This window comes from Filicampus tigris, chromosome 1 (genome assembly GCF_054856515.1).
Source record: "Filicampus tigris isolate MCC_2025a chromosome 1, RoL_Ftig_1.0, whole genome shotgun sequence".
Lineage (NCBI taxonomy): Eukaryota > Metazoa > Chordata > Actinopteri > Syngnathiformes > Syngnathidae > Filicampus > Filicampus tigris.
In genome coordinates this window covers 3112072-3136734 of record NC_141217.1, presented here as the reverse complement: position 1 = coordinate 3136734, position 24663 = coordinate 3112072, and the positions used below count along the sequence as shown (strand labels likewise).

The window sequence follows — 24663 nt, the reverse complement described above, 5'->3', positions numbered from 1 at the left end:
CTATTTTGGTAGACTGGCATCAGTGCGCTCGACGTAAAAACGGGTTTAACTTTATTTTTCCTGCGCAGGTCTCGTCTACTATGTTTGGGGCCATATTGCACCTCTCTGGGAGCCTCACCACTGACTAATCTGACGATTTGGTAACAGAAAGTAGTCTGCGCTTGCCGTAAAAACGGCCGCATTGTCATTTTTGTGCTGGGGCAATGGCCTAGTTCCGCTTGTTCGTGAATTTGGTCGACGCGCTATGCCTCACTGGGCATTCCTGCGTGCCTACCGGCCCATCTATAAATTTGGTTACAAAAAGTAGACTAGATTTTAGACAAAGCAGTTCTAGCTCGAGGCGTGGGTGGTGTAACGTGATTTTGGTGTATTTGATCAGGCAGAAAAATCTGGTGGTGAAAGTCATCAGATTTTGTTCACAAACAAGACACCAGCGTGGGAGAATTCCTCTATATCATTGTAGAAATCAATTCAAAGATCATGTCGGTCAGCAGAACTGGGCACTTGACCCTTTTTTTGCCGGTCCGTCCTCCGTCCTTATTCATAAACATAATCGTCCTCTGCCTCCCGTCCGTCCTTGCACTTCCGTCCTTACATTTTGACGCACACAAAAATTTAGCTTCGGCTTGGCCATTGGAGCATAGATATAAACATCATTGCGCATTACACTACATTACAATTTACAGTAGACAACAACAGTGTACATTCCTTGAAAATTGGTTGTACAACAAGATATTTCAAATGATACTTTTCCACTGAGTATTGGTGTTAGATTTTCATCTATCTTCATTTTATTGATTCTGGAGTTTTATAAATACATAAAGAAAAGATAGGAGAAAACTGCCATTATTTCATGTAATTTTGAGGAAAAATACTACATTGGGATGTACAGTCTATTATTATTCGGATAGAAAATTACCTACATTGGTATATATTATTATGTCCAGATCGCACTGTACAAGTTAAACTCACTAGTCAAAGGTTTTTGGAATGCCCCAATTTTTCCTTTTTTTTTTTATTTCAATTTTTTTATTGAAAGGAAAGTTCAAGTCCAATGAATAGCTTAATAGGATAAGCAGTGAGCTGCCAGATGATTAAAAGAAGTTTAAGTTTAAGTTACCCTAAACTAGGGCGGCACGGTGGTCGACTGGTTAGCACGTCCGCCTCACAGTTCAGAGGTCGTGGGTTCGATCCCGGCTCCGGCCTCCCTGTGTGGAGTTTGCATGTTCTCCCCGTGCCTGCGTGGGTTTTCTCCGGGTACTCCGGTTTCCTCCCACATTCCAAAAACATGCATGGCAGGTTAATAGATCACTCTAAATTGCCCCTAGGTGTGATTGTGAGTGCGGATGTTTGTCTCTGTGTGCCCTGCGATTGGCTGGCAACCAGTTCAGGGTGTCCCCCGCCTACTGCCCAAAGACAGCTGGGATAGGCTCCAGCACGCCCCGCGACCCTTGTGAGGAGAAGCGGTACAGATAATGGATGGATGGATACCCTAAACTAAGCTTAAAAAGGCAAAGTCTCACTTGCCAGACATAGAACCAAAAGGAGATGGTTTTGAGATGAAGGGAAAAAAATAGACTTTTAAAAAGGCAGCACCTTAAATGGACCACCTTGTGGGAAATTAATATGTAATGAAACTGTGTTATTGTACTGGGTGCTTTTATTTTGAAGGTCTGACTTTTGATGTTGCTGTTGCCTGAGTTGCCTGGCCTGACTGAAAGGCTTATTGCTTTGAGTTTTTAATAAAAGCTTGCATTTTGGACTACACCTTGCCAACTGCTGAGACCTTTACATACAACTTACAAAATACTTTGGATGAATGCGCATTTATTCCGGGACATTAACGTCCCAGTCACACGATTTTTTTCTTACTGCATGGAAACTGAGTGGATGTACGAAAACAGAGACAAAATTTAGATGAAAAAAATCACCTAAAAATGAATCATAGGAAAAGTAGGATCTATGAAAACCAAGGATCAACTTTATATTGAATTTATTTCTGCTTTATTTATTTATTAGTGATCCCTTTGATTTTCCCCTTGTTTTAGCAATGCGTTCTTGTGTTTCCTGTTTGCAAACCTGATGATGACAGCAAGTATATTTGTTGAGTTGAGAGACTTCTTTATGTTCTCTATTTCTTCATTTGTAAACCTCTTTGGCCCAATGACAGGTGACCGTCTGCGTTTTTCTTGTGTACTCTTCGTGACTTTGGAAAGGTTTTTTTTCATCATGTCGCATGCTGCGTGATAGCGGAGTCATCTTTGGCATGCATCAGTCCAAACAACCGCGCATGCGGCATGCAAAACTAAGCAGAATTTCTCTTTTTTGTTTTTTTGTGTGAATTTGACTCCATTTTATGTCAAAGCACATAATATTATGATGATTTAATTGGATTAAGGGAGGGAGAGAGAGAGAGAGAGAGAGAGAGAGAGAGACAGACAGACAGAGACAGAGAGAGAGAGAGAGAGAGAGAGAGAGAGAGAGAGAGAGAGGTTCTTCTGGCTTCGGCTACGCCGCACTCAAAACCATATGCTTGTCATAGTGCAGTGAGGGTGTGTGTTGTGTGTGTGTGTGCGTGTGCGTGTGCACGTGCGATAGGTGGGCAGGGCTTACTTAGTGGGAAAACTGCACAGACAGAAGGATACCCAGGATAAATGGAGAAGAGAAGAGCATGCAGACAAACGGACAGAGCAAAACCAGACCAGGAGGAAAGGAGGAGAAAGCGGAACCTGCACACATACTGTGTCAGAGACAGAGACAGAGATGGGTGCCTCAGTAAATTTTGACGGTCTGTCATTTGTCATTCACCAGTGGCCGGGCCACCCGTCCATCATCATCAGGCCGTCATTATTTCAAGCCAAACCAAAACTGCTTCAGTTTTGTCACTCAGTCATCGTTATTTTTAACCACACTTCCGTCATCGCTAAACTACAGTTCGTCACCACTATCTTAGCACAGTCCGTGAGTCCGGCATCGTCAGTCCGTCACTCCGTCATTGTCATTTTAACCTCACTACTTTCTCTCCTGCTCCTGTCTTCGCCAAATCTATCCATGATCTATAATGGTTTGGTCAGACCGAACAGGAGCTTTCTCTTCAATGGGAGCCAGCTGTTGTGCACCAGGGGTGAGCATGTTACAGCCTACCAAAAGATGAGCCAAGGCGTAGCTCTGGCATTTGGGCAGACGGCTCCTCCGGCCTTCTCCAGAGCCAGGGAGGCTGCGAGGGTGTGTGTCAGTGCTGCCCACTTCCCCATACGGTGGCCTCGCTCAACAGCGAGGCCGAAATGCCTCGCGATCCACCAGGCCGCCCTGCCAACGAGCACGTCGCCTCGTCGGGATCTCCTCGCCCGCCCGTATGTCGAGAGAGGCCGTCGAAATCCATCTGTCCGCTTATTCTGCTCTTAATAACAACTAGAGAAACACCCGCACATCAGTGTTTTTCACCCTCCTTCATTTCACATGGAATATTTGAATTGAAAGCGTCACCCAGTCATTACGTGGTGGAGTTGTGACAGGCACCAATTGTTCATTTATGATCCAGTGAACAACATATGGTAATATTATTTTACTTTATTTCGTTACTATTCTAATCCTAGGGCGCTTTAACATTCCTATCAGTTATGATCCAGTGAGCATATCCATCCATCCATTATCCGAACCGCTTAACCCCACGAGGGCATGCTGAAGCCTATCCCAGCTGTTTTTGGGCAGTGCGGTGTACGCCCCAATCTGGTTGCCAGAAAATCGTAGGGCACACATAGACAAATAACCACTCACAATTACACCTTGGGAAAATCTAGTGTTCAATTAACCTACCATGGATGTTTTTTGGAATGTGGCATAAAACAACAGCACCCGCAGAAAACGCACGCAGGAGAACATGCCAACTCCACACAGGAAGGTCGGAATCCGGATTCGAACCCAGGGCCTCTGTACTGTGAGGCGGATGTGTTAACCAGTCAGTGACAATGCCGCTCCCAGTGAGCATATGACAATCTTATTTTATTTGTTTTGTTACTCTGGTAACGTATGATTTAATAGCCAATTAGTAGAATGTAACATATGATTTGTTTGCCAATTAGTATTTTCCAGGGCTGGGCACTTGACCCTTTTTTGCCGGTCCAGCCTTCAGCCCTTCACCCTTGACCTGGGTACCCTTTCGGCCGTGATCCCCCGCCCTTATTCATAAAAATCACCCCCCGCCCCATTCTGCCCCCCGGCCCCCAAAATTGATTGACGCCGCCGGGGGAGGGATGGTAGCGGCAGAGCCTTTTTAAGGATCATAAGATGGCTAATTTACTATTCAAACCCACTGTGGACACGCTTCAAAATGCGGCATTAGTACTTTACTACTTACCCAACTGCGTGTGATTACTTCCATTGCGAGCTGGGTTGGTTTTGTCGTATTGTATTGGGTCCAACAGACGGCCAGAAGTCGCAGTCAACAAGTTACTTATTTATTTTACGCACTTCCCCTCCTTCACGGCCTTCAAAATAAAAGCATAACAGCAAACCACTATACACAGCAGGTTTGCTTCAGCATTTTTCCGAAAGTAGTGAAGACGCCAGATGAAGTGCATGAACTCCACCTTGATGTGCCAGCGTCATCCCTGAGTCAGTGCTGCGCGCAGCTTGAATATACTCGTGGACACAAGTTGTTTCGAAACAAGCGTCGCTTCAAAAAGACAGCGACCATAATGGATATCGTGCCGGCTACAACCATAAAGGGACCGAGATGATTAGACTATGCATTTGATTTTTCTGCCAAACTGGTTTGCTTTGCAGCAGCAATGAGCTGCGTGCTGCATCCTCTCTCTCCTCTCCGTGTGGGAAACTGTATGTCATCGCAACATGTGACATAATGGACCGATCAGAGCAGCAACAATTCCTGACGTGTGCGTCGTATGTGTCGCAGACCTGTCGCCAACAGCTCAATGCGTCGGTCACATGTGAAATCAATGCGGCAGTTGTCGCTCGCGTCGATGCGGGAGTAGGAAGAAGCCTAAAAAGAAGCCTTTCACTGAGTACGCTGAGATTAAATTTGGCTGCCTCGTGACCACCTCAAACGCATGAGGGCCGATTAGTGGGCCGGACAAAAATCCACGTCCAGCCATTTTTGAAAATTTGTCACCCTCCGGCCCCCCGCCCCTAAAATGGGCATCCTGCCGGGCCGGAGGGTCCGACCGGTCCAGTCCAGGGACGGACTTTTAATTTATTTATTTATGGATTTTGGTAATATGTAATTTTGTGAATTAATTTGGCAATTACGTACTGTTATTCCCGGACTCCAAAATCCACCTGATTAAAAACTTTTGACGCATTTAACCAGGGGTTACAACCAGTAGGTATCAGCACAGAGGGGGCGGAGCATTCTCGATGGGCCCTTCTGAAAGTAAAACAAACATGTATTGCGCACGCAGAATGACCGCCCATGCATAATCCCACTCAGTGCAGTGCAGTGAGCAGCAGAGCGGATGCGTGTGTGTGTAATTGAAAAGCAGGTAGGTCCGCTGGGTGGGGAATTCATATTCTTCAAAAATACAGATGGAACAATAAATAAGCAGGTAGTCATTTGCACTCATTGCAAACGGTGACGTACAGTTTTCCCCGGCTCGCGGATGTCGCCCACGGGGCATAAAGAAGCATTTCGAAAGAAGAGGGCAGCTTTAAATCTCAGAAATGTGAATAAATTGGTTTTCCTCAGCGACTGAGGAAGAGTAGAGAAAAGGGCTGTCTTGTTTTGTGTGAAAAAAGTCAGCTAATCTAACTGTACTGCTTCTCACTCAGTCTCATAGTAGAACAGAGCATAACACTCACCCGTCATATGAGCCAATCGTGTGCACTTCAGGGACCACTCGGAAAACATAAACTCTAAGAATATTACAAGGGCCCCATATAAATGTGTACATTACACACACAGACACACACACACCCACACACACACCCACACACTTTATTTGCACACATTTAAAATATTTCTGTCACTGTTCTGAGGCCCTTTTGCGTTTTTGTAGTGAATAAAAATACTTTCTACTACAGAAAGAATGTTCATAATTTTAATTTAAACATTTTAATTTTCATCTCATGAGTATTTATTGTTATTATAGAAAAATACATGACATATGAACAGTATTTTGAATGTACATATGTGTCTTGTGTCCTTTATCTTTCCATTCCAACAACAATTTACAGAAAAATATGGCATATTTTGGAGATGGTTTGAATAGCAATTAATTACGATGAATTGTTTTTTAAGCTGCTATTAACTCGATTAAAGTTTTTAATCGTTTGACAGCCCTACTAAATTTGTACACAAATTGACCGCTTCATATTAATAGCTGAAAAAAAGAGGTCACACGAATGGATTTTTAAAAAAACTTGTATTTACCTAATTCACTGGTAGACACATTTTTGTGACACATGTATGTGTATATATATATATATATATATATATATATATATATATATATATATATATATATATATTAGTGGTGTCAAATTAGTGCATTAATTGAGATCAATTAATTACAGTCTGAGTTAAAGCACTATTTTTAATTTTAATCATATTAATCAAATTTTGGATCTGTAACTTTACTGTTTCCGTATGATGAATGATGAGATCCATTTTGAGGCATGGGGCTTGTGCTTGAGTTGTTGGGGGTGTAAAACACGATGGTGAATGTCACACCCGTGGACACTGTCATTGTGTTTGGTAGGCTCCTATTATAGGTGGGAGGGCAAGTTCAGGAGCAGAGAGAAGACGTGAAAATGGAGGACCATGTGAGAGTTGTTGGTCCGATGAATGGTAAATTTAAAAAACGCCCTTACGGCACTCTTGATAAAGGCAGAGTGATATGCCTTCTTTGTCAGAAGGACTTTTCTTACCAAAGAAGCAGGTCAAGCCTACCACATGAAAACAAAGTAACCATCCGCGAATAAAGCCACAGCTAATGATAGCAATGAAGACGCTAATGTAGCGAGGCATTGCAAAGATCTTTGCCAAACTAAACTCGAGAACAGCCCACGTATGAGCAAGTCTGCGACTGACAAGCTGACGAATGTGCATGCAAAATAGCTATGAAATGCTCAAGATAGTTGAAGACGAAGGATTAATTGAGGTGTTTCAAACTGCAGTGATGACTAAAATCAGCAAGATATATGACGGTGAAAAAAAAAAAAAAACCAGCTCGATTTTTTGAGGCGGTGACTTCGGTCAAATTTGCTATAGCCGAAGATCACTGGACCTAAACTCGTAACCACGGTTATTTGGTGGTGACTGGACACTTTTTTGATGGTGAGTGGAACTTCAAATCATTTTGCAACGCTCATTGTGAAACATAAACCAGGGACTGGTTGATAAATGCGAAAAACAGTTCCTTAAGGGGGTAAATGACTGGGTAATTGAAAAACCATGAATACAGATACATGCATACAGACAATGTGGGGCTTTGGGGCTTTTCTCAGCAACTTTAAAGTAAGATTTAGAAATAGATTGATTAGATAATAATAAACTTTCAAATATTAGGGCTGTCAAACGATTAAAAAATATAATCAAGTTAATCACAGTTTAAAAAATATTTAATCGTAATTAATTGCAATTCCAAAATATGCAATTTTTTTCTGTAAATTGTTGTTGGAATGGAAAGATAAAAGACACAAGACAGATATATATATTCAATATACTGTTCATATGTAATGTATCTTTTTATTATAACAATAAATCCTCATGAGATGACAATTACATTTTTTAAATTAAAATGATTAACATTCTATCTGTAGTTGACAGTATTTTTATTCACTACAAAAACAAAAACGCAAAATGGCCTCAGAACAGTGACAGAAATATTTCAAATGTGTGCAAACAAAGTGTGTGTGTGTGTGTAATGTACACGTTTATATGTGGCCCTTGTAATATTCATCAGAGTTTATGTTTTCCGAGTGTCCCTGAAGTGCACACGAATGTGATAATAAGAGTGTTAAGAGTGAGCGTTCTGTTCTGTTCAGCACGTCGCTTGTTAGATTAACTGACTTTATCACAAAACAAGACAGCCCTCTTCTCGACTCATCCTCAGTCACTGAGGCCAATTCATTCACATTTCTGAGATTTAAAGCTGCCCTCTTCTTTCGAAATGCTTCTTTATACTCCCGCGGGCGACATCCACGAGCCGGGGGAAACTGTACGTCACCGTTTGCAATGACTGCAAATGACTACCTGCTTATTTATTGTTCCATCTGTATTTTTTAAAAACGTGAATTCCGCAGGGGCGGACGGTGGACGACTGGTTCGCACGTCCGCCTCACAGTTCAGAGGTCGTGGGTTGGATACCGGCTCCGGCCTCCCTGTGTGGAGGTTGCATGTTCTCCCCGTGCCTGCGTGGGTTTTCTCCAGGCACTCCGGTCCCACATTCCCAAAAATGCATGGTAAGTTGATTGGACTCTCTAAATTGCGCCTACGTGTGATTGTGAGTGCGGATGTTTGTTTGTCTCTGTGTGCCCTGCAATCGGCTGGCAACCAATCCAGGGTGTCCCCCGCCTACTGCCCGAAGACTGCTGGGATAGGCTCCAGCACTCCCCGCGACCCTTGTGAGGATAAGCGGTATAGATAATGGATGGATGAATTCCGCACCCAGAGGGCCTACCTGCTTTACAATTACACATGCACGCGTCCGCTCTGCTGCTCACTGCACTGCACTGAGTGGGATTATGCATGGGCAGTCATTCTGCGCATGCGTTAAATGCGTCAAATATTTGGGCAGTCCTCAAATTACGGTGTGCGAGACATACGTTTTACGACGCCTGTGCGTCCTCCTCCATTTTTTCCCCAGCACCATAGTGACCACGTTTACATGCAGTCAATATTTGGGTTAAAGTCAAGATTCCGATTTCTGAAACATTCTGAATATTCCGTTTACATGATTGAGCGGACAGAGTTGCTCCGGCATTTGAATAACCCACTGTGTACGGCGACACATGTCGTCATGACTCAAATGGACATCATTTCCGCTTGTTACTTTCAACTGTCAATAAAACACTTGATATTATTCATGTCACTCACCACATGAATGAAGCAGCCGGTTTCCCCCTTGCTCCAAAAGTGTGCTTTTGTGCTGCGTCTCTGAGCTTGTTTACCTCTGCTTGTGTATTTGCGATGGGTTTCGCGCCAAACAATGCACTTCTGCATACAAGCACTTCCTGTACTACAAAGACCAGTATGCCTTGCGGTTGAGCATACACAGTGTCTCGATTGTGTCTGTTTGCGTGCCGGCAATATCTTTTCGCCCTCCTCTCCTCTTTCTCCATCCACTTCTCAGCAGTAATGCTAAGTACAGAGTCATATGCTTTTTATTTTAATGTATTTTCATATATATATATATATATATATATATATATATATATATATATATATATATATATATATATATATATATATATATATTTTTTTTTTTTTGGGGGGAGGAAAGCAAGCGTGGTAAAACGGCGACCGATCGCCACCAAAATGCAAATGCACATTACTACTCTTGTCCACTTCAACCTGTGAAAGTATAAAAGTGTTCTGCACAATAGTTTGGATTTATTGACATAAAACGTGATCTCATCATGATCACCTCCACAAAATCAAAATTACTGTGGCGATTGCTCCTCCACTTTCACAAGCTGAAGCGGACAAGAAGAGCATGAATGCGCACACGAACCCCGAATGGTTATATTTCAGACATTTAGCAACGCTAAACTAGTGTCAGCTCCCGGAGGGAGACGGCGGCTTGCAGCATGCAGCAGGGCAGGCAGATTGGAGCTTTATACCCCCATCCCCTTCCCTCCCCGGCTAAAGGTAGGATAACGGGACGGCTAATAGCAACAACTAGCTTCAGGCCGTTAAAACAAAAGGCGTTAGCACAACATTAGCTCCTTGCTGTCCGCGCAGCGTGTGGAGGTGATCATGAGCCTGCGTCTTCATGTCGCGGGGTTGCCTCCCAAGCAGTCGCGTGCGTTGTCCGACACCGCTTGCAGCCGCAAACAAAAAGTTCCAGCAAGGAGGCTGACTGCACAGCCGAGTGTGGCCGCATTGGAACGTACCGCTTCGGCTGTTACGTTCCACGGCGTGTTATCGGTCGAAAAACTGTGGCCATTCCTCATCCAAACAAATGTGCACGTCCACTCATTTCCACTTCAGTCTCTGTAGATATCCTGACTGGTGTTAAATGCCTCGCTCGTCCTAACCGTGATCAGCAAAGAAGCAGTGTTTTTTAAATTTATTTATTTATTTTCTTTAAGCAAAGAAGCAGTGTACATAAATTTATGTAGCTCACGCTCACTTTCACATTTCCTCATTCTCATAAATCAGCCACGAAGAGGTTAATCCTTTTGATATGTTGAAGTGGTCATTAGTAAGGATGTCCACATAAAATTTGGTGCCAATTGATCACCGTTTTTGTACGTTATAAGCAATGAAAGTATAATGATTTCCAATGAAGAGTTTGGAATCGGTTACTCCCGTGACTCCGGCCGAACAGGGATAGAACGGTAGGGGGCGTGGCCATTGTCCTGATTAACAAGGGGCGTTATTCATGGAGTCACTTATTTCCTAATTTCTCCCAAATGTATTGACAAAATAGAAAATTACAACTTTTCCTAATCAAAAAATATATAAAATGAACTTGTTACTGAAAACATGGCCATCATGTTCATCATCATCATCACGGCCCCAAACGTCCCTTTAATTTAAATTTTACAACACGTTAGAAAAAATTAACTCAGATAATACATCAGTCACGGATTGACGGACCTTCTGTCAGTATTGATGGAATGCCCACCTCTGATAATGTGTGTGTGTGTGTGTATGCACAAAATAACGGGAGGTGCTGCATCAAGCAAGGCAGCCAGTACCTCTATGATTGATTCCTCATGAGACGAAGAGGTTGACAAAAGCAAGTCATGAGAAAGATGAGTCACCCACCAGACTCTTGGTCCATCTTGACTGACAGGGCGGGGCTCTGTGGGGCGGAGTCTTCACTCAAAGAGTAGCTGTGTTCTACTTGGATGTCTGTGAAGCCACATATCGAAGCAGGTCATTAGCACATTTGGGTTGCTGGCAAAATAAATACTACTGTATACACACTTTACATAGACATAGTGGCATTTTTTTTGCTATTAAAGTGTAAAAGTGGCATTGTGTTTTTGCTTAAATAGTAGTGTATCCCGATAAAGGCCATTTGAAGGACGGGGTTACTTTGCAGTGGGCACTTGGTTGACACTTTCACCTGTTAAAAGTCCAGATTTTGGGAAGCCAAAGCTAATATTCACTTGTGAATTTTGGAATTCGACCTCTCTGAGTCAGGAAGGAGATAACCTGAAAGTTTTTTTTAGGGGGAAGCTGGAGATATCTCAATGCTGAGTTAGCTTTGAAATGTAGTCCAATTGCGGGTTTGGAGTTCATTTCAGTGCAGATGTTGGCTGACAGGCTGGCTAATGTACAGGAATCCAAGGAAATGAAAAGGCCATTTAAAAATGTTATTGGGGCTGCAGAGTGTTTCTTGGATTTCAACCACTTGAAAGCACGTCTCAAGCCACAATTGGCAGTAAGCGAGAGGTCATTGAAAGCATCACTCATACTGTGGAGGTATATGTTTGCCCTTTTTACAGTACAGCAGTAGCAAATGAGAATCGAAGTTACGGATGATGATTGTGACCTGGGCTGCTGTCTATGTCCATGTGGAGGAAAGAATGTCTGTCTGCCAGCAGGGGGCGGTCGAGCAGGTGGTCTTCAAAGAAACTGCTGAATAATTCGCTGCTGAAGTCGTCCATCTGGTCACCTGAGAAAGGCTGCAACACAAAAAGTGACAAATGGATTCAAGAAGGTGGGACAGCTGCTGTGCAGACACTCAGATGCCGAGTGAAGGGAAACTGTAAGAAAAGATAATTTTATGGGGGTGAGTTGGTCTTTCTTCACCAACAGGGGCTCAGTTTGTTTTCAGTATCAAAAAAATGAATCTATCACACTAATTTTGATTCCTCAATGTATTCAACTTCGAGTCGCTGTGTCTCTATATATTTTTTTGCACATCATTCAGAGAACAAGATCACACACATGATGGCCTTGCAAAGAGAGATCAGGTCAGAGTGACTGGGGTGTGCTGCAAACAGTGCTGCACCACTTGAGCTAGGTCTGAGGGTTTGGTGCCTTGCTCAAGTAAACGTAAACACTAGTCAGGAAGCAGAATATTTTCAATTTATTGTTCACAGTGGAATTTGATCTGTGGCCCTCTAGTTCTAAAGTCAAATCCCTAACAGAGGATCTACTGCCACCTGGAAGATTTATGATGTAGACCAGGGGTGTCCAAACTCGGTCCTCAAGGGCCGGTGTCCTGCCTGTTTTCCATCTATCCCAGCTGCAACGCACCTGTTTCAAAAGATCAAGCTTCTTCAGAGCTTGTTGATGAGCTGATCATTTAAATCAGGTGTGTTGCAGCAAGGAGAGCAGGAAAGCGGCCCTTGACGACCGGAGGTGGATACCCCTGATGTAGACTTAAAGTCATTTGTGCATACCGTCACTGACGAGGGGAAACCAACATCCAAATTTTGTCCATTTGATATTTTTTCACAAATGAATGCCATTGGTCAGTCCCCAGGTCGGTCTGTTATTTTTACGTGTTATTTATTTATTTATTTTAATTACTGATCAGTTGAAAATGGCTTGCTCTCTTTGTCAACGTGGCAACAAATATGCAGTTTTTTGGGTTTTCCTGACGTGTGCTGGTTTTGGAGCTGTGAGGATTCCGCCCGACACCAGCGGTACACTTTCTACATACACAGATTGAGTGGTAGCCTCCATTTTAGCATCCTTTTTTTCATTATCATGAATTTGACAGTTTTTGTCTTCTATCTTGCAGTTGGAGATATTTTATAGCAGACTTGGTGCAAATCAGAAGCTGTAATAGCAACAAATTTTCATTCATGTTTGATCTAGACGAGGAGTGGGCAATTCCAGTCCTTGTGGGCCGGTGTCCTGCCTGTTATACATCTCTCGCTGCTGCAACACACCTGATTCAAATGGCCATATAATTAGCCAGGTCTACAGAAACTGGATAACAATCCTGATCATTTGAATCAGGTGTGTTGCAACAGGGAGCGATGGGAAAACATAGGATAGTGGCCCTCGAATTGCCCACCCCTAATCTAGACTGCATTTGGCCGCAAGCAAAATCCCTTTTACCACACATTCAGATGCTTGATCTCTGTTGGGTCACATCCGCTTTTCATTCGTTGACCCTATGTAGGAACTTACATTTTTCTCCCGAGATTTTTTTTTTTTCGCTTGAACACAGTTCAAAGGATTTGAATGAAAAGTTTACCTGTGAATATCCTATGTGAAAGACAATTCATTATTCATGGATTTCATATTAAATACAACATCTTTATGAAAGTCAGCAAAATAACTACCCATATTGTTTGTAGTGCATGAAGATGAATGGACTTAGATGAGTGAAATAGTCTACAGCATGGGTCTCCAATCCTGTTCCTCGAGGGCCCGTGTCCTGCCTGTTTTCCATCTCGCCCTGCTGTAGTCCACACCTGATTCAAATGAGTAGGGTCATTATCCAGCTTCTGCAGACCTTGCTGATTATATGGTCATTTGATTCAGGTGTGTGGCAGCAGTGAAAAACTGAAAACAGGTAGAACACCGGCCCTCGAGGAACAGGATTGAAGACCCATGGTCTACAGTATAATGACCTGATTGTCACCTCCACTGCGCTGATGTCATTACATTAAACACATGTTCATTCTAAACTCAGATGAGTCACCGAGCTGAGATGTTCTGGAAGCCTGCGACAGTGCGGTGCTCGGACTTCACGGGCATCCAGAGAGATTTGGATTTGAATGAGTCAGGAAGACTGATGTCAATGTTTGATTCCAGGAAACAAGCGTGAGCTCATGTGCAAAAATAGCATGAACTGCCGCTGCATGTTAAATTAACTTCACAAGCATGAATTAAAAAATATAATATGGATTAATGTTATTTTAATATGAGCTCTGGTCTCAGTGTGCTCAAATGGCTAGCTAGTAACCACAAAGCAGCTCTGCAGGTCCATTCCATGCTCTATATATATAAATATATAAAACGTAAATAGCACTTACTCTACATTAAAAGTAATTTTCATCCGTAACTGTGTACAGAACTGTATAGCATCCAAAAAATGTAGTTTTAACCTCAAAATGCCATCATGCATTATGTTAGCTTTTCTTTGCGGTTGAACATGCCTGTGTTGAAGGTCTAGGACTCGTGCAATGGTATTATGAAATCACATGGAGTAAGCAAAGCACACATATGGCTCATACAATAAAACTCAACTAAGAAATATTGCATTTGTTCCATTAGAAGGTTACGGACCTCAAGAGCCACACGGGGAAACATGGATTAAATAGATCTCGCACTCTAAAAACAGTTGGCTTAAAAATAATACAATTTGGGGTCAAAAATGGACCGATCATCTAATTGGGTCAGTTTGAGCCACCTTCTTGTGTTGTTTTGTATAAAACAGCCCAGTTTTTGGGGGTTGTCTTGTACAAAACTACCCGAAAGTTGACTTGACCCGAGTAGTGGATCGCTCCATTTTTTTTTTACCCCAAATTGTGTTATTTTTAACCCAACTGTTTCAGAGTGCATCATCCTTTCCTGCTACGTTGAACCACAGCCTGGAATAGAATACTAACATGGCTGCTGGTACATAAAAGGAATTTCTAGAGGAAGGTCATATCCTTCAATGCATGGAGTAAGATGTTGGGAATCTTTGTTGCAAGTACAATCACCTTTCCAGTTGTCTGTTGAGGGCATCATCATCAGTGCCAGGGGCACTGAAGTGAATGGATTCACAAATTTAACAAACAAAGAAGGCTGGTGACACCATGGGACTCAGGATGGAGACATTTGAGTCAGTGAGGGACCAGAGATCACAGCAAATCATACATATTGGGTGCATTTTAATGACTGAATCAGTCCTTATCTACCACTGTCAATATTGTGCTTCCCACTTTAGCAGTACTTAGAAATACCATGTATAATACCAATATTACTGTTGCATAACTACACTATATGTTAGGGGTGTAATGGTACACTCGGGTGTATTAATATGTTTCGGTATGGCATGTTCGGTTCCGTCCACTTATTAGCGCGAGCTTACGCACGGACGCTGACTGTTGACGGGAGACGAGAGTGGCGGCACAAAAGAGAGAGCCAGAAAAGAGCCAGAGATCGAAGGTCCCCGCGTACACTGCAGTCTCCTGTTTGGGAACATTCTGGCTGTCCTGTTAAAATCGCTGATGGGGAAAGGTGCGTGGATAAGTCCGAAGTTGTGTGCCGACATTGCTACATGAGATGGGCGGCTATGTTGCGGCTAGCACGTCTAACATGCACGGCATCATCCGACTGTGAATGTTTCTCAGACGAGGAATCAAAAACGTCAAACTTAAATAGCGAGATTTTCATATTGTAGCGTCTTCCAGGAACACGCCGTCAGACGTAGTTTAATTATCACGTTTTTATTCATCCAAGTACAATTGCTCGCGCTCTTCTTTCCCCGCCGCTCCACCCAATTGCTGTACGATGCATTCATTAACCTCGGAAACATCACAACTCAGCAACACACAAATCCGACCACAACACAGATAACCCAATTCGTTACAATATGCTGTTGAACATTCAAAGGTTTCAATGCCTAAAAAGTGTATACAATTTCATAAAGACTTTAAAAAAAAAAAATCATTATAAAAAGAGTTTTAATATAGTTAGCGATAATTGTAAATCACAAAAAGTGTATACATGTACTGTAATGACAACTTGTCTTTAACTTGAATACTTAGATGTGTCATAGGCTGTTGCTGCTGAGTGTTTAAAGATTTTCAGTGTCTTAATAATTTACTAAATTAAGAGATCTTTATTGTTAGTGTCTTTTTTATTCTGGTGTAATTTCTTAGAATATCACCCGAATGGTTCGCTTTTATTTTTTCTAAAAAATGTAGCATTTACTTGTCATCTTTCCAAAAGAAACATATTTAAAAAATATATATATTTTTAAAAACCGAAGTTTCCTAAAAACCGAACCGAACCGAAATGTGATTTAGCGTACCGTTACACCCCTACTATATGTATTACCATAAACAACAATAAGATGCAATATCTTAAGTTTCTAATGTTTTCTTGTTTAGATTGATCTACTGTACCTATCGATACATCTGTTAAGCTAATGCACGCAGTGTGTTGCCATGTTCTGACACATTAACATCTCTTAACTTCAACTACTAGTGATGGGAAAGAAGAAACACTTGATGATGACAAAGAACCAGAAAATGAACTATTTGCAATGTCTGCAATGTATGAGTGTGTCTGCTTTTTTGTTCACTTTGTAGACTTCCATTTCAACTCTGGATCATGCCACCAGCAGAAGTACTCTAACGACTTTGCAGTGATGGAGTGTATTAAGAATGGACAGTGGATGAAGTACCGAAAGCTGGTGGACAACATTTTGGACCAGCAGAGCAGCAATCATCTAGTTCCCAACATTAGTAAAACTATAGCTCTACCTTGACCACCGATTATTTGGGAAAATTAGGGCTACCAGTCAGTCCATTATAATCACTGTGGAGGACATTGAGATGGTGCAACAGTAAAAGTACAACACCTGATTCAAATGATCAGGGTCATTATCAGGTTTCTGCAAAGCGTGCTAATGAGCTGAGCGAATGAAGTGTGTTGGAGGAGGGAGACATCTAAAACAGGCTGGACAGGGGCTGTCAAGGACTATATATATATATATATATATATATATATATATATATATATACATATATATATATATATATATATATATATATATATATATATATATATATATATATATATATATATATATATATATATATATATATATATATATATATACACATCACAATTCACCACTGGTTTGTAGACATCCAGTTGTGCTCATAAGTTAACATAACCTAAAATGGAAGTCAACCCAAACATATTTTTTTCAAGAATATGTGCTATGCAAGCCCACTAGTTGAAACAAGGCATTCTGATAAATATCGCATTTGTGGAATAAGAGTTAATCCACTCGTTTTTAGCCATCTATGGGGGTGGCCATTTTGTCACTTCTGTCAACTGAAAATGGCATCCCAGTTGCTCAGAGCTCAGGTAACGACCAATCACGGCTGACCTGTTTTCTGAAGCTGAACCGTGATTGGTCGTTACCTGAGCAGTTGTGATGTCATTTTCAGTCGAGAAGTGACAAAATGGCCGCCCGCTGTGATGGCTAAAAAGGGGTGGATTTTGTTAACTCATATTCCACAAACGCAATATTAATCAGAAGGCTTTGTTTCAACTAGTGGGCCTGCTGGGAACATATTCTTGAAAAAATATGTTTGGGTTGATTTCCTCATTAAGTTTACATAACTTATGAGTATCGATTGAAAGCAGTAAACACATCGGTCATAGCGGCGCAATACAATACAACGAGGTTGAGGATATCAAAGAAAGACTGAATAAGGCATGTGTTTAATCTCTATAAAGAGCATCTGATTAAATTTTTCTAACTTTACTGATCATTGTCACTGCCTCATTGATCTGAAACTTATGTTCAAAGCGGAAGCCAACCCCCAAAATTCTTTGCAATAATATGTTCTATGCGCCTTCACTGGTTGAAACATGCCATTCTGATTAATATTGTGTTTGTGGAGTATGAGTTAAACAGCGGGCGGCACGGTGGTCGACTGGTTAGCACGTCCGCCTCACAGTTCAGAGGTCGTGGGTTCGATCCCGGCCCCGGCCTCCCTGTGTGGAGTTTGCATGTTCTCCCCGTGCCTGCGTGGGTTTTCTCCGGGTACTCCGGTTTCCTCCCACATTCCAAAAACATGCATGGTAAGTTGATTGGACTCTCTAAAATTGCCCCTAGGTGTGATTGTGAGTGCGGATGTTTGTCTTTGTGTGCCCTGCGATTGGCTGGCAACCAATTCAGGGTGTCCCCCGCCTACTGCCCAAAGACAGCTGGGATAGGCTCCAGCACGCCCCGCCACCCTTGTGAGGATAAGTGGTATAGATAATGGATGGATGGATGGAGTTAAACAGCAAAATCCACCCAATTTTAGCCATCTCAGGGGGTGCCCATTTTGTCACTTCTGTTGACTCAAGATGACATTGAAATTGCTCAAGGCTCAGAAAATGACCAAACATGCTGAGCAACTGTGATCATCATTTTCATTTTCATCCAACAGCAAGTCGCAAAACGGCCGCATCCCTGAGATGGACAAAAACAGGTGGATTAAATCATATTGCACAAACGCAATATTAATCGAAATGCTGTGTTTCGACTACTGGGGCTGCATAGAACATATTCTTGAAAACAACATTTTCAGGTTGACCTCCCTTTAAAAAGGAAATCAACCTATACACATTTTTTTTCAAGAATATGTTCCCAGCAGGTCCATTAATTGGAACACGGCATTCTGATTAATATTGCGTTTGTGGAATATGAGTTAAGCAGCTAAATCCACCCCATCTATATAAATAAAATTGTATTGTATTGTATTGTAATGTATCTCAGGGGGCGGCCATTTTGACACTTCTGTCGACTGAAAATGACATCACAACTGCTCAGGGCTCAGGTAACGACCAATCACGGCTCAGCTTCAGAAAACAATTCAGCTGACAGAAGTGAGAAAATGGCCGCCCCCAGAGTTGGCTAAAGACGGGTGGATTAACTCATATTCCATAAACGCAATATTAATCGGAATGCCGTGTTTCCACTATTGGGACTGCATAGAACATATTCTTGAAAATAACATTTTCGGGTTGACTTCCCTTTACATCTCGACGGACGTTTAAACTCTGTAAATGCTCAAGTCACGTCTCCTATCTGTCTTTGCCCTGTCATATTGTAGACCTCTGTCTGTTTTGCACAACAGTCCAACATGCTCATTATAATCTTTGGAAGTTCCCAGATGCCTCCTTCATCCAGTGTGATTACTCTGTTGGTTTTGTCAACCACAAGAACCACACAAATACAAGCAGAGAGGTTAGTTCTATCATTAGGGCAGACACTTGTTGCGAGAACAACTGTCGTCAGAGCGGACCTTTCATTTTCTTCGCACAGAGCTCTATGCTGGGAAACGTTTTGAGTCTTACAGCGTTCTCTCATGCTTGTGTGTCATTAGCAAGGAAGAAACAGAGCACCTGATTTTGCTTATGCTTAGCTGTAATTATAAATGCAAGGAGTGTGTTTAGGCCTGTAATTAACAATGCTTTGTCTCAAACCAACTATCGCACCTCCATTGCGCCAACTGTCACGCCAACACTAGCTTGCATGAACCTGTTTATGAACGCCAATTTAAAAAAACTTGCACCTCGCAAGTGACAAGAGTAGCCCTCTGCATCTTAATAACACAAAGGGCACCACCTAGAGTAAGATAAAGAGTGGTTGGTTGTAATCTGAGCCCTAAGCACATGTGATGTTATTCTCAGTCGAGACCAAGTGCCAAAAAGCGTTTTTAAAGCAGTTAAATGCACATGAAATATAATGACATAATCAAATTCATGATAGACAAAATATGAACTTTTGACTGCTGAAAATGGAAAAAATTAGTCAAGTGTCTCTTTAATGTCTACAGCTGCAGCTATAGTTCCATCAAGACGGCTTTGAGGTATATTTCCTGCTGAGCAGGGAGCAGTATCTTCTTAAGCACGTCACTGTACAATCACTGTACTACTTAATGCTTCCTCCATTGTTCTCATGTCGTTAGGTGTAAATAAGTCCTCCAAAATAGCACAAAATCACTCAATCAGCTCCTTTCCTATTGGAGGCGCTTGTCTGACGTGACGGCGATGCCTCTCTTGAATGCAACATTTTTCAATTTGAGGCATCTTGCCGTTTCATCAGACGTCCTCTTGCCGTGGTGTTGCGCAGCCCAGAAACGCTCCATTCCGTGATGCGTGCCCCTCACCACATACACAATGAATGGCCTCATCGACGGCATGTTGCACCCTACTAAACGCAATGTGAAAAATGTTCAATAATGGTTTAAATAACAAACACACTCTTTTTGAATACAACTTAAAGTTGCTGATGAACACTTAGGCCTGTGATGGAATAATTGTACATAAGTTATCCCATATTTACTCTTAATGGTGTTGGAAAGCATTTATTCATCAGGATAAACTTGTTTGTTAAGGTTGTGTCTGTGAGGGAAATAGAGCAGGCCTCGAGAAACAGCTGCTGATAAGAAAGTGTGCCTTTAGCTCAAGAAGACTTTCCTGTCGCTAAATTATTTTATTGCAGTAAACGTCTTTAACATTTTTGTGTTTGTCATTTTCAAAGCATTCCAATCTGTGATTTACAATTCCCAATTGTTGGAGCAAATGCCAATGTAACAAGAAAAAACACCCTTTTGTAAATAAAAGAGGCAACGGACTGAGTGTGTGCGGAGCGGTCGGAGATTTGTCACTGTGCATATATCTGTTGGTTCTCCTCATGAGTAAAAGTTAAACCCTCTTGTCGTCCTTCCTTGTGTAGTGTTTTTATTAAATGTTTTAGGTCATCTAGAACCTGACAGCCTGCTACGTGAGTGCATTTTAATGTTAGTCATTACTTAAAGTAAAGTAAAAGGGGGAGTCAATTCAAACGTTTTTTTTTTTCAAGAATTTGTTCCCAGAAAGCCCACTAGTTGAAACAGGGCATCCTGATAAATATTGTGTTAAGTGTTAATCCACTCGTTTTTCGCCATCTCCGGGAGCGGCCATTTTGTCTTCTGTCGACTGAAAATGACATCACAACTGCTCACAACGACCAATCACGGCTCAGATTCAGAATACAGGTCAGCCGTGATTGGTCGTTGTGAGCAGTTGTGATGTCATTTTCAGTCGACAGAAGACAAAATGGCCGCCCCCAGAGATGGCAAAAAGCAAGTGGATTTTGCTGCTTAATTTATATTCCACAAACGCAAAATTAATCAGAATGCCGTGTTTCAACTAGTGTCCCTGCTGGGAACATATTCTTGAAACAAATATGTTTGGGTTGAATTCCGCTTTAGTATCTTTGGAGGTGGCACTTGGTGTAAGAAGTTCAAGAACCACTGCTTAAACACATCCCTCACCACATCATCTTTTAGAGACATCTGATACTTGGGCTTCTATTGACTTGAAGAGGGAATCATGCTGTGTGTGACATCACATTTGGCCTCATGAATTCTGAGTCTCACCATTTGATGGACTTGGTTGCTCATAACTAGAGGTGGGTATTCCGTCAGACTGACGGAATGGGCCGTCAGTAAAGGACACCTCGCTTGCTGACCATTGACGAATGAATGGACACTTTTTTAAAATGACGGACTAAGCACTGACGGAAGTGGGTTTTCGTCCCTAAGTGTAGTCCGTCACTAACCGGGTCAAGTCCCGCCGGATTTCTCAGTCTGTCACAGATGGACACCCGTTTTGCTTACGACTGACAGAAACACTCCCCGCTTGGCTTGTGTGTTTGTTCTCAGGGAGATACTTAAGAGAGGAGTGCATTGACTATATACGTGTGAGAGTGAGTGCTCTTTTTTTTCAATAGGATCCCTGCGGGGACTGTGATGGCTGTCTGTGATTGGCTAAGGAGGCAGAACCAGAAGACTCACTTCCCTTTGCTAGGACAACACAAAACTACAATGTTTGTTTGAGTCTAATATTTTATATACGCATATTTATTTGCATATACACCTTTATGGTTGTGGTTTTCTGTTAAATCTTGCTAAAATTATTTATATTCAAGACTGTCTAGTGTGTTTGATCACGGGGCATATGGAAACACATTGCACTCCCTGTACAGTAGGTGGCAGTATGCACCAAAGAGCTGTAATCCGCCCATGAACCAAGAAGAAGAAGGAGAAGAAAAAGAACAACATTTATAAACAGAAGTTGGAGTGCGCTACTTGGATTGGATTTTATTTACCCTTGGCACAGTACGGAGCTGGATTCTAGTTAAGGTAAGCCATTATAAACTTTAAATTAAAACGTTTTGGTGTTTTAGGAGTTAATACAGCTGCAGGCAGCTACTAGTTCTATAAACTGGTAAATAAATGTATGTGAACCGGTTCAACAGGCGGACCAACCGACTTCCGACAAACTACTTGACCGACGGACTGACCAACTGACGATTACAGGTTGGTTCGTCTTGAAAAAATGACGGACTGACGAGTGATGGATGGGTACCCAGGCCGCTGACGGGTGACGGACCGGTGGGCATTTTAGTAAAATGCCCTTTTAGTAAAATGCTCACCTCTGCTCATAACGATGATTTTCTGACAGTTTAAAATGAAAATGCAATTGTGCCATAGAGTTAAAAGACGAAGCCAGTGCTCCCTACTGTATTTGATTTCATGTGGCTGCAGTGGTTTGGCTGCATTTAGCTTCACTCGAGTTAATGTGGAGACTAAAGTCAACTATAGTTCTCAGGAAAACAGGACACACACACACACACACACACACACACACACGCACCCCCCCCCCCCACACACACACGCAGCATGCCTGTTCGCATTCCTTCTTCCAGCTGCACGGCCAATCCGAAGTGAGCATGCAAATAAGGTGGGTGTGTCTTTCTACAGCTGGAGTGCAGGGTTTGAATGGGGAGTAGCGCAAAAAAAAGAAAAAAGAGACATCACAATAGAACACAGCGACAAACTCATTTTGTCAGAGGCCACATTGCAGTTCTGATTCTCCTCAGAGGGTCATTATTGACTGAAAGCATATAATGTCTTTTTGCCTCACCATATTATGACATACACAACAAAATGATGGGTAACTAGTTTTGGAATCAGAAGTCAAGGAAGATAATTTGGTAACAAAACATTGCAATTTTAGATGTCAGGTCTGGACCATTTTTTACTGACTTATAAGCATCTATGTCAAGTGCTGAGCAAATTTATTAGCCTACCTGTAACAAAAGAGAGCATCCAGCATTATGAAGTGTTTTAATGCAGACTCGCTCAATCTGATGAGCTCTCAACGTTTGACAATTTTGAACTAGAGACTGAACTCGCATTTTTACACACTGCTCACTGGGCTTCTTTCAGCAGTGAGAAATTCATCATACATAACATCCATCCTTCCATCCATGCATTTTCTACACCACTTCTTGTGATCAGGGCCTCGTAATCTGAAGCCTACCTCAGCTGTTTTCAGGCAAAAGGCAGACGGCAACCCTCAATCACAGCGAGAGATAAACTTTCACACTCACATTGTCACTGAGTGGAAACTGAACCCATGTTGCCTGAACCGAAGTCAGGCAAGTGAACCGTTACGTCATCAGTGACTCAAACATAACATTCAACCATGAAAACCAACATTTGTGTCCAGGGATGGAAGAAAGTGGGTATCATTTATTCATTAAACAATAGTTGTTTGACTTTCAGGGTTTTTGTTGTTGTTAGAAAATAGTGTATTTTGGTTAAAAGTAAATTACCATTACAGAAACATAAAAGATGCTTAATAATTATTAGGGAGTGCACCAATCGCTATTTTCTGTCTGATCCCCGATCTTTAAAATGCCTGACCTGCCCATCCCAATTTTTGCCAGTCCTGATTTTTGTCAAACAACATCATACACATTCAATGTTCCAATCTTTTCTTACTGTGAAACATTGAACAATACCTGTGAAACAATACAAAAGTGTCGTTTTAACCGCACATGAATGAGTTCTCTTAAATAAAAATGAAAAGCCTGTTAGTCATCTCACAGCAGAAGTGGAGATTATCAGTATCTGATTTTTTTCAGACCTCTGCGGTGGGAGAAGAGATCGGTGGAGAAGAACAGCTTTTCTTCATACTTAAGTTAAGGAAATCGGCGCCGATACTGATCCCAGCTGATCGATCGGTGCGCCCCAAATAATTCTAATTGTAGGATACAATGTCAGGCATGCTGTGGCTCACATGTACCTTGCATTTTTGCTGAATCACACAAAATGCCACCCATTGGCTGCAATGTGCTTCTTGTCACATACTTCTATTGCTTCTTTACTACTAGAACATAATAAGTATGATATGCTCAATTTGTCACGTTGTGTCGCATCAGCTGTGATTAGATGTATAATGCCACTGAGGAAGCAGATACCAGGCGCTGCTGCTGTTTTTGAATGAAGAACGGTGGATGGCGGCTGCGCACTGAGTGCAGGTTTAGCACTGTTGCCTCGTAGTGAGAGGTTTCTGCGGTCACATGTCTTCATACATGAATATTGAACGCATTGAAGACTATGCTGTACATTGTCTGTTTCTGTGAATATGAGTATGACTCGTTACCTGTCCTCTGATTGACTGGTGATTGATTGACACCATCCCACCTCAGGTCAGAACAAGGGACGGTGACAAACAACAACAACAATGCGGGAGATTTGGGTCTCCATTATTTATGCTTCAGTACAGTATATGGTTGTCGAGGAGAATATTTGTGAAATGTGAATAAAAACCGCCACTGCATAAAAGTGTAGACTAAGGAGTAGTAATACTAAAGTGTCCCGAGCTAAGGTCAACTAACAGAATAAGATAGCTTTAGTGTTTAATTTTGTCATTTATCTGTGTGTATCCCCAAAAGTGAGAATGACACCATGATGACAAATGTGCTCGGCTAATTAGCAACCCAGCCC

General features: G+C 42.0%; 1 protein-coding gene across 1 annotated transcript in view; it reads right to left on the bottom strand.

Moving 5' to 3' along the window:
- creb3l1 (cAMP responsive element binding protein 3-like 1) overlaps window positions 1-24663 on the bottom strand; it is a 47792-nt gene that overhangs the window by 22120 nt on the left and 1009 nt on the right. Inside the window, exons 2-3 of the mRNA XM_086047528.1 lie at window positions 11688-11820; window positions 10955-11041 (exon numbers count right to left, since the gene is read on the bottom strand). Coding sequence (XP_085903654.1) covers window positions 10955-11041; window positions 11688-11820 — 220 coding nt within the window. The remainder of the gene's footprint in view (window positions 1-10954; window positions 11042-11687; window positions 11821-24663) is intronic.